At 43.6% G+C, this 11,014-nt stretch overlaps 1 protein-coding gene across 1 annotated transcript; it reads right to left on the reverse strand.

The window, feature by feature from the left end:
- Positions 1 to 1,764: 1,764 nt before the first annotated feature.
- LOC140202163 (pancreatic progenitor cell differentiation and proliferation factor-like) lies at positions 1,765 to 2,345 on the reverse strand. The gene has a single exon (XM_072267036.1). It carries the CDS (start codon positions 2,217 to 2,219, stop codon positions 1,911 to 1,913), a length of 309 nt encoding a protein of 102 aa, XP_072123137.1. The 5' UTR covers positions 2,220 to 2,345; the 3' UTR covers positions 1,765 to 1,910.
- Between the last annotated feature and the right edge of the window lie 8,669 nt (positions 2,346 to 11,014).

Below are 11,014 nucleotides of genomic sequence, written 5' to 3' on the forward strand. Positions count from 1 at the left end.
GTGTATATGGATTTCAGCAAGATATTCAATAAGGTACCCCATGCAAGGCTTATTGAGAAAGTAAGGAGGCATGGGATCCAAGGGGACATTGCTTTGTGGATCCAGAACTGGCTTGCCCACAGAAGGCAAAGAGTGGTTGTAGATGGATCATATTCTGCATGGAGGCCGGTGACCAGTGATGTGCCTCAGGGATCTGTTCTGGAACCCCTACTCTTCTTGATTTTTATGAATGACCTGGATGAGGAAGTGGAGGGATGGGTTAGTAAATTTGCTGATGGCACAAAGGTTGGGGGTGTTGTGGCTAGTGTGGACGGCTGTCAGAGGTTACAGCGGGACATTGATAGGATGCAAAACTGGGCTGAGAAGTGGCAGATAGAGTTCAACCCAGATAAGTGTGAGGTGGTTCATTTTGGTAGGTCAAATATGATGGCAGAATATAATATTAATGGTAAGACTCTTGGCAGTGTGGAGAATCAGAGGGATCTTGGTACAGAGGGGATGTCAGGAGTAATTTTTATTATGCAGTGAGTGGTGAGAACATGGAATGGGCTGCCAGCGACAGTGGTGGAGGTGGAAACAATAGGTATCTCTCCCATTTCACGTACATCTGCTCTCACTCCATCCTCCCGCCACCCCACTAGGAATAGGGTTCCCCTGGTCCTCACCTACCACCCCACCAGCCTCCGGGTCCAACATATTATTCTCCGTAACTTCCGCCACCTCCAACGGGATCCCACCACTAAGCACATCTTTCCCTCCCCCCGTCTCTCTGCATTCCGCAGGGATTGCTCCCTACGCAACTCCCTTGTCCATTCGTCCCCCCCATCCGTCCCCACTGATCTCCCTCCTGGCACTTATCCGTGTAAGCGGAACAAGTGCTACACATGCCCTTACACTTCCTCTCTTACCACCATTCAGGGCCCCAAACAGTCCTTCCAGGTGAGGCAACACTTCACCTGTGAGTCGACTGGGGTGATATACTGCGTCCGGTGCTCCCGATGTGGCCTTTTATATATTGGCGAGACCCAACGCAGACTGGGAGACCGCTTTGCTGAACATCTACGCTCTGTCCGCCAGAGAAAGCAGGATCTCCCAGTGGCCACACATTTTAATTCCACATCCCATTCCCATTCTGACATGTCTATCCATGGCCTCCTCTACTGTAAAGATGAAGCCACACTCAGGTTGGAGGAACAACACCTTGTATTCCGTCTGGGTAGCCTCCAACCTGATGGCATGAACATCGACTTCTCTAACTTCCGCTAAGGCCCCACCTCCCCCTCGTACCCCATCTGTTACTTATTTTTATGCACACATTCTTTCTCTCACTCTCCTTTTTCTCCCTCTGTCCCTCTGAATATACCTCTTGCCTATCCTCTGGGTTCCCCCCCCCCCGTGTCTTTCTTCCCGGACCTCCTGTCCCATGATCCTCTTGTATCCCCTTTTGCCTATCACCTGTCCAGCTCTTGGATCTATCCCTCCCCCTCCTGTCTTCTCCTATCATTTTGGATCTCCCCTTGCCCCTCCAACTTTCAAATTCCTTACTCACTCTTCCTTCAGTTAGTCCTGACGAAGGGCCTCGGCCTGAAACGTCGACTGTACCTCTTTCTACAGATGCTGCCTGGCCTGCTGCATTCACCAGCAACTTTGATGTGTGTTGCTTGGGTCTTTTAAGAGACTCCTGGATAGGTACATGGAGCTTAGAAAAATAGAGGGCTATGGGTAACCCTAGGTAATTTCTTTTTTTTTACAGATGGGCTGCTAAAGTTTATTACAAGATGTTAAAAAGTCATTAATCCACAAAAACCTCAATTATATTTTGATTGCATTACAAGTTTAAACTAAAGCAGCTTTTAAAATTTAGTTAGGAACACCTAAAATTCCTAGCATCTTCTTCAGGAAGTCAGTCATTAAGATGAAGCTTTGCTGGGCTCACTGGCATGCCTCTTCCTCACCATTTCTTGAGGCAAGATGCAGTTTATCTTCCCACTCTCTGATGACTCAGTGAGAGTTGTCATCACTGGATGGTTCTGTGTTTTTCCAAAGAAAAAACTGATCCACCATTGGCCCAATGCAGACTTTGGTAATCCTGGGTGGTGTGGAATCACTTCCCCAATATGCTCAGAGCTGCCACAGGAGCTGAACCAAGCTGAACCAAGGCATCTCCGGTAATAATCATGGGTTGCTGCAAGTGATCCAGTTGATGGAATGGATGCCATTAGGTCTTTCCAATTAAGTTTCCAGATGATAACCTTAGATGCGTCCCACACCAAACAGAAATCCGAGAGCTTTAGCTGAAGAAAGGCAAACGCTAGGCTATAGGGCCCATTTGAACAGTTAGCGGCACAAAGCGATCTAACAGTCACAAGTTTTCTCTCTTTTGTACCAACCCTAGGTAATTTCTAAGGTAAGGACATAGCTTTGTGGGCCAAAGGGCCTGTATTGTGCTGTAGGTTTCCTATGTTCTATTTTCTATGTTGCAAATAGTTAAGCAAAGAGTTGAATCTAGTTGGTCTATTTCTGTGCCATACATGAATGATAATGTGAAAAATAAACTATTTGCAATTTTGGTGAAAATCACTAGAGGTCACCATTGTCCTTTGAAATATCTGCTTAAAGCCTGGTTAGAATCTGAGTTGTCTCTCATTTCACAATATATTTGAAATAATTAAGGAATAAAAGTGTCCCTGTCTGCATGATAAATGCACCTATGTTTTATCATTTCAGTGCACCATCTAAGCTTCTTACAGAGTCATGACCTGATGCCTTAATTTCATTCCACTATTATTCAATGGGTGAGCATCCTTCCTTTCTAATGTCAGTGTGCTTACTGTTGCCTTTTCTTTCACTTATTCAGGATTCTCTGACAGGATGATAAGTGTCACAAATACCCAACAGTAACCAACCATCTCTGTCATGTTCTTGTTCAGTCTGCACAATTCTTTTTTTCTTTTTTTATATCTTAATTTTTGAAAACTGGCCACTGCTGTCAGGCCAGCATATATTGCTCATGGCTTTGTGACCTTCGCAAGGCGAGCTAACTTTTTGACCATTGCAATCCTTCTAGTGGAGCTACTCTGATGAATGTTGCGTACGCAGTTCCAGGACTTGAATCCAATGACGATGAACGGCTAACAATACAATCGTATGTATATTGGAATGGAACTCTACATGTCTTTTTCTCATGGATTTGCTGCTCTTAGGTGGTAGAGGTCCTGGTTTGAGAGGACTATTGGAGTAGCCTTGACAAATGACTACAGTATATGTTGTGGAACCTTCAACTCTACACTATGTGCTGATAGGGATGAATGCCCAGGGTGTTTAATGGGCTGCCAATCAAATAAGATAGTGACTCATTGCCTCTGAGTTGCTATCACCGAGGTGGGAACTAAATTATCTTGATGAAACCCAAACTGGTCATTAGTAAACAGTTATTGGGGAGTCAGTTGCACTCTCCTGATGAGTGAGGGTAGATTGATTGGGTAGAAGTGAGCTAGATTAGATTTCTCCCAAATTTTGTCAATGGGGCATCACTGGGTAATATTCCATATTATTGACTAGTTGCCAGTGTTAGGGCATAATCCAGAGCTATGAAATATAGCAAATATTAATTTCAACACCATCCAGTCTTCAGATCTGAATGTGGATTGTAGATTGAGTTAAAATGCAGCTCGGAACAATAGTGTTCTTGGAGCTGCAGGTCAAGGTCGACAAAGAACCTTGTGGAAAGCGGCCAGTGAGTGAGTGGGCCCGTGAAGGAGTGGAGCTTTGAGGCTTTGACTCCAGAGGCTTCAACGAGAAGAGGCAGAGGACAAGCTTGCTCGCAGTTAGTCTTTACAATGCCTCCTGAGATGGTGATGTGCCTCTCATGTGAGATGTGGCAGTCTTGGGGGAATGCCCCTCTCCCGCAGAGTCACATCTGCCAGAAGTGCATATGGCTGGGCGATCTGGAAGACCACGCAAGGAATCTGGAGCAGCAGCTGGATGACCTTTGACTTATAAAGGAGAATGAGGCAGTCCAAGATGAGAGCTACAGGGAGGTAGTCACACCTAGGATGTCAGAAGCAGGTCATTGGGTGACAGTCAGAGGGGGGAAGGCGAAAGTGAGCAGACAGGTAGTGCAGAGCACCCCTGTATCCATTCCCCTGAATAATAAGTTTACCGTCCTGGATACTGTTGGCAGGGATGACCGAACAGGTGTGAGCCACAATGGCAGGGCCTCTGGCACTGAGTCTGACCTGGTGGTGCAGAAGGGTGGGACGGAGAAGAGGAGAGCTGTCGTCATTGGAGACTCTATGATCAGGGGAGCAGACAGGAGATTTTGTGGACGTGAGAAGGACACCCGCATGATTTGTCGCGTCCTGGGTGCCAGGGTCCGGGATATCTCTGACCGGGTGCATGACATCCTGGTACGAGAGGGAAAACAGCCAGAAGTTGTGATATATGTTGGTACCAATGACATAGGAAGGAAGAGGGATGAGGTCCTGAAGTGTGAGTTTTGGGACCTAGGCAGAAGGCTGAAGAACAAGACCTCAAGGGTGGCGTTCTCAGGATTGCTGCCAGTGCTACGTGACAGTGATGGTAAGAATTGGAGGAGATGGCAGTTGAATGCGTAGCTGAGGAGTTCGTGCAGGGAGCAGGGTTTTAGATTTTTGGATCATTGGGATCTCTTCTGGGGAAGGTGGGACCTGTACGGATTAGATGGGTTGCACCTGAACTCAAGGGGGAGCAATATCCTTGCAGGTAGGTTTGCTAGCATGGTTTGGGAGGGTTTAAACTAATTTGCAAGGGGGATGGGACCCGGAGCAATAGAACAGTGAAAGAAGTGCATGGAGTAAAGCCAGATCTAACATATAGAGAGGCTTTGAGGAAAGAGACGCAGAATAAACGGTGTAAAGACAGTAAGGTAGAAGGGCTGAAATGTGTGTACCTCAATGCAAGAAGCATCAGGAACAAAGGTGATGAACTGAGAGCTTGGATACATACATGGAATTATGATGTAGTGCCGATTACAGAGACTTGGCTGGCACAAGGGCAGGAATGGATTCTCAATATTTCTGGATTTCAGTGCTTTAAAAGGGATAGAGAGGGGGGGAAAGGGAGGAGGGGTGGCATTATTGGTCAGGGATACTATTACAGCTACAGAAAGGGTGGGTAATGTAGCAGGATCCTCTTTTGTGTCAGTATGGGTGGAAGTCAGGAACAGGAAGGGAGCAGTTACTCTATTGGGGGTATTCTATAGGCCCTCTGGTAGCAGCAGAGATACAGAGGAGCAGATTGGGAGGCAGATTTTGGAAAGGTGCAAAAATAACAGAGTTGTTATCATGGGTGACTTTAACTTCCCTAATATTGATTGGCACCTGATTAGTTCTAAGGGTTTAGACGGGGCAGAGTTTGTTAAGTGTGTCCAGGACAGATTCCTGTCACAGTATGTGGACTGGCCGACTAGGGGGAATGCCATACTAGATCTAGTACTAGGTAATGAACTGGGTCAGATCACAGATCTCTCAGTGGGTGAGCATCTGGGGGACAGTGACCACTGCTCCCTGGCTTTTAGCATTATCATGGAAAAGGATAGAATCAGAGAGGACAGGAGAATTTTTAATTGGGAAAGGGCAAATTATGAGGCTGTAAGGCTAGAACTTGCGGGTGTGAATTGGGATGATGTTTTTGCAGGCAAATGTACTATGGACATGTGGTCGATGTTTAGGGATCTCTTGCAGGATGTTAGGGATAAATTTGTCCCGGTGAGGAAGATAAAGAATGGTAGGGTGAAGGAACCATGGGTGACAAGTGAGGTGGAAAATCTAGTCAGGTGGAAGAAGGCAGCATAAATGAGATTTAGGAAGCAAGGATCAGATGGGTCTTTTGAGGAATATAGGGAAGCAGGAAAGGAACTTAAGAAGGGGCTGAGAAGAGCAATAAGGGGGCATGAGAAGACCTTGGCGAGTAGGGTAAAGGAAAACCCCAAGGCATTCTTCAATTATGTGAAGAACAAAAGGATGACAGGAGTGAAGGTAGGACAGATTAGAGATAAAGGTGGGAAAATGTGCCTGGAGGCTGTGGAAGTGAGCGAGGTCCTCAATGAATACTCCTCTTCGGTATTCACCAATGAGAGGGAACTTGATGATGGTAAGGACAATATGAGTGAGGTTGATGTTCTGGAGCATGTTGATATTAAGGAAGAGGAGGTGTTGAAGTTGTTAAAATACATTAGGACGGATAGTTCCCGGGGCCTGATGGAATATTCCCCAGGCTGCTCCACAATGTGAGGAAAGAGATTGCTGAGCCTCTGGCTAGGATCTTTATGTCCTTGTTGTCCACAGGCATGGTACCGGAGGATTGGAGGGAGGTCAATGTTGTCCCCTTGTTCAAAAAAGGTAGTAGGGATAGTCCGAGTAATTATAGACCAGTGAACCTTACGTCTGTGGTGGGAAGGATGTTGGAAAAGATTCTTAGAGATAGGATCTACGGGCATTTAGAGAATCATGGTCTGATCAGGTACAGTCAGCATGGCTTTGTGAAGGGCAGATCGTGTCTAACAAGCCTGATAGAGTTCTTTGAGGAGGTGACCAGGCATATAGATGAGGGTAGTGCAGTGGATGTGATCTATATGGATTTTAGTAAGGCATTTGACAAGGTTCCACACGGTAGACTTATTCAGAAAGTCAGAAGGCGTGGAATCCAGGGAAGTTTGGCCAGGTGGATTCAGAATTGGCTTGCCTGCAGAAGGCAGAGGGTGGTGGTGGAGGGAGTACATTCAGATTGGAGGATTGTGACTGGTGGTGTCCCACAACTATCTGTTCTGGAACCTCTACTTTTCGTGATTTTTATTAACAACCTGGAAGTGGGGGTAGAGGGGTGGGTTGACAAGTTTGCAGATGACACAAAGGTTGGTGGTGTGGTAGATAGTGTAGAGGATTGTCAAAGATTGCAGAGAGACATTGATAGGATGCAGAAGTGGGCTGAGAAGTGGCAGATGGAGTTCAACCCAGAGAAGTGCGAGGTGGTACACTTTGGAAAGACAAACTCCAAGGCAGAGTACAAAGTAAATAGCAAGATACTTGGTAGTGTGGAGGAGCAGAGGGATCTGGGGGTACATGTCCACAGATCCCTGAAAGTTGCCTCACAGGTGGATAGGGTAGTTAAGAAAGCTTATGCGGTGTTAGCTTTCATAAGTCGAGGGATAGAGTTTAAGAATCGCGATGTAATGATGCAGCTCTATAAAACTCTGTTTAGGCCACACTTGGAGTACTGTGTCCAGTTCTGTTCGCCCTGCTATAGGAAGGATGTGGAAGCATTGGAAAGGGTACAGAGGAGATTTACCAGGATGCTACCTGGTTTAGAGAGTATGCATTATGATCAGAGATTAAGGGAGCTAGGGCTTTACTCTTTGGAGAGAAAAAGGATGACAGGAGACATGATAGAGGTGTACAAGGTAATAAGAGGAATAGATAGAGTGGATAGCTTGCGCCTCTTCCCCAGTGCACCTCTGCTCAATACAAGAGGACATGGCTTTAAGGTAAGGGGTGGGAAGTTCAAGGGGGATATTAGAGGAAGGTTTTTTACTCAGAGAGTGGTTGGTGCATGGAATGCACTGCCTGAGTGGAGGCAGATACACTCGTGAAGTTTAAGAGACTACTAGACAGGTATATGGAGGAATTTAAGGTGGGGGCTTATATGGGAGGCAGGGTTTGAGGATCGGCACAACATTGTGGGCCGAAGGACCTGTAATGTGCTGTACTATTCTATGTTCTATGTTCTATTAAAACCAGGAAACATCCCTTTGACCTGAAATGCCTGCATATGCATGAACACAGGCCAGAGACAGGGGTGATTAACATTAGTTTTGGATGTCTGCAGTGTTGGTGTGGAGATCTAGGTATTTGAAAATTATCTGTAATTCAATGGAAGCATTGTGAATACATTGTAACTACAGAATTGTCCTGCGGTAGTTTTGATTTTCCTCATATAAAAATGTCATGCAATGTTGGGTGAAGGAAGCCTCTTCTTCCTAGATTGTCTCCAGTATGATGCCTGCTTGTTTTGCTGAATAAATTCTTCCATATCTATCAGCTCAGTGCCTCTCTCATGACTTCATTCTCAGTCACAGCAGCCAGTACTATAATTGTACTGGAAGAGCTTAGCTGGAGGTACAACTGGTTCTGGGGTGTCTTCAAGACTAAAGTTGCACTGTTGGCTTTGTTGAGTTGCAATGTTCTCGGCGGTTTACTGATGTCAAGTGGAATAAGACCATAAGATACAGGAACAGAATTAGGCCATCTGGCCCATCATGTCTCCTCTACTATTTCATTATGACTGACCCAATCTTCTGCCTTCTCCTCATATATATGAATGAATGAATGAATGAAATTTATTTCAGTCAGTACAGACATAACAAAATGCATCATTTTCAATGATGATTTCATAACGATTATGTCATAGGACAAAAATACAACAAAAAAACATAGATATTCTTTAAAACAGACCGAAAGGGTGTAGGCTGAAGCTACAGCTTATTACGCCTACCCCTCTTACTTATACAACAACATGGAAAAAAAAGGAAATTGCCTTTAAACTCACGAGAGAGCATAGGCCATCAACTTTTTGCAGGTAATTTCTTTTTTACGAGGTCGAGTTGCTAGCTCGACACTCAACCCAGCACGGATGGAAAGTAGGCCTGGGGATAGAATAACATACCTGGCGTCAATCATCACATCAAAACAAAAAAATTCATAACCTTTTAACACAAAATCCAATTCCAAGTATCATTTATTTACATTACTCCCATTCATTTTAAATCATGTTTTTTATATTTATTTATTAAATTATTTTTAAATAATTTTTTAAACTTGTTAAGTGTGGTGCATGTTTTGAAATTCTCACTACAACTGTCCCATAGATTCACCCCTCTGACTGAAATACAATGATTTTTTATATTTGTTCTCATCCTTTGTTTTTGAAGTGTACATTTTCCTCTCAAATCATGTTGACTTTCTCTCATTTTAAACAACCTTTGGATACTTTGTGGTAGCTGTCCATTTTTTACTTTATACATAATTTGTATTATTTTAAAATCTATGAAATCTCTTAATTTTGAAGTGTTTAGTTGAATAAATAGTGGATTGGTTGGCTCATAATGACTTGTCTTATTTACAATTTGTATGACTTTCTTTTGTAGAAAAATTGAGTTTATATTTGTTTTGTATGTACTTCCCCATACATCTACACAGTAAGTCATGTATGGGACTATAAGTGAACAGTATAATGTATACAAAGATTCCTGATTTAAGAAATCTTGCGCTTTGTATAGTATTGCAATAGATTTCGACATTTTTGCTTTGACATAATTTATATGTGGTTTCCAGCTTAATTTATTATCTATTACCACTCCTAAAAATATTGTTTCAAATACCTTATCAATTTCAACATCACTTATTCAAGTTTTCTATATGAGTTTGGTACACGGTTTCCAAATATTATGAATTTAGTTCTACTTAGGTCCAGTGATAATTTGTTAGTTCAGCCATCTCTTTATAATTCTTAGTTCTTTCTCCACTGTATCCAAAAGTTGTTTCAGATGTTCCCCACTACAAAATATAGTTCTATCATCAGCAAATAATATGCATTTTAATGTCTGAGAGACCATACGTATATCATTTATATACAAAATGAACAGCAATGGGCCAAGCACTGAACCTTGTGGAACCCCACAAGTTACCTTTTCGTGCCCTGACCAATCAAGAACCTATCAATCTCTGCCTTAATTAGACATAAAGACTTGACAAAGAATCCCCCTGATTCACCATTCTCTGGCTAAAGAAAGTCCTCCTCATCTCTATTCTCAAAGGACGCTCCTCTATTCTGAGGTTGTGTCCTCTCTACATTCACTCTATCAAGATCTTTCACCATTCAATAGGTTTCAATGAGGCCACTCCTCATTCTTCTGAATTCTAGTGTATACAGGTCCAGAGCAGCAAAAGGTTCTTCATATGGCGATACATTCAATACATTCATGAATCTCCTTTGAACCTTCTCCAGATTCAATACATCCTTTCTCAGGTAAGTAGCCCAAACCTGCTCACAATGCTCCAAGTGAGTACTCACCAGTGCTTTATAAAGTTTCAACTTTACATCCTTGCTTTTATATTCTAGTCCTCTTGAATTGCATGGTAACGTCGTATTTGCCTTACTCACCGCGGACACAAGCTGCAAATTAACCTTTAGGGAATCCTGCACAAGGACTCCCACGTCCCTTTGCACCTTAGTTATTTGTACTTTCTCTCCATTTAGAAAATAGTCAATCTTTTCATTTCTTCTACCAAATTGAATGACAGTCACTTTCCAACACTATATTCCATCTGCTATTTCTTTGCCCTTTCTCTTAATCTGTAGCACAAAACTACATCCCCTCCACCTATCTTCATATCATTTGCAAATATTGCAACAAAGACATCAATTCCATCATCCAAATCACTGACAAGTAACCTATGAATAATTGGTCCCAAAACAGACCCCTGTGGAACACCAGTAGTCTCCGGCAGCCAGCCAGAAAAGGCTCCCTTTTATTCCCACTTTTTGTCTCCTAGAATCTTTCCAGTAATACCATGAGCTCATAGCTTGTTAAGCAGTCTCATGTGTGGCACCTTGTCAAAGGCCTTCTGAAGATCCAAGCTGGATCTTCAACTTCCTCACAGACAGGACCCAGGCTGTAAAAATAGGGGACAAGCTCTCCTCTACAATCACTCTGAGCACCGGTGCCCCACAAGGCTGTGTACTCAGCCCCCTGCTGTACTCACTGTACACCCATGATTGTGTAGCCAAGTTTCCATCAAACTCAATATATAAGTTTGCTGATGACACAACAATTGTAGGCCGTATCTCGGGTAATGATGAGTTTGAGTACAGAGAGGAAATTAAGAACCTGGTGGCATGGTGCGAAGACAATAACCTATCCCTCAACATCAACAAGACGAAGGAATTGGTTGTTGACTTCAGAAGGAGTAGCGGACCA

The sequence above is a fragment of the Mobula birostris genome, chromosome 8 (assembly GCF_030028105.1).
Source record: "Mobula birostris isolate sMobBir1 chromosome 8, sMobBir1.hap1, whole genome shotgun sequence".
NCBI classification, from domain to species: Eukaryota; Metazoa; Chordata; class Chondrichthyes; order Myliobatiformes; family Myliobatidae; genus Mobula; species Mobula birostris.

Coding starts and splice junctions, on each gene's coding strand:
- LOC140202163 (XM_072267036.1), bottom strand. CDS start 2,219: ATGGCATCCATTCCATCAACTGGATCACTTGCAGCAACCCATGATTAT.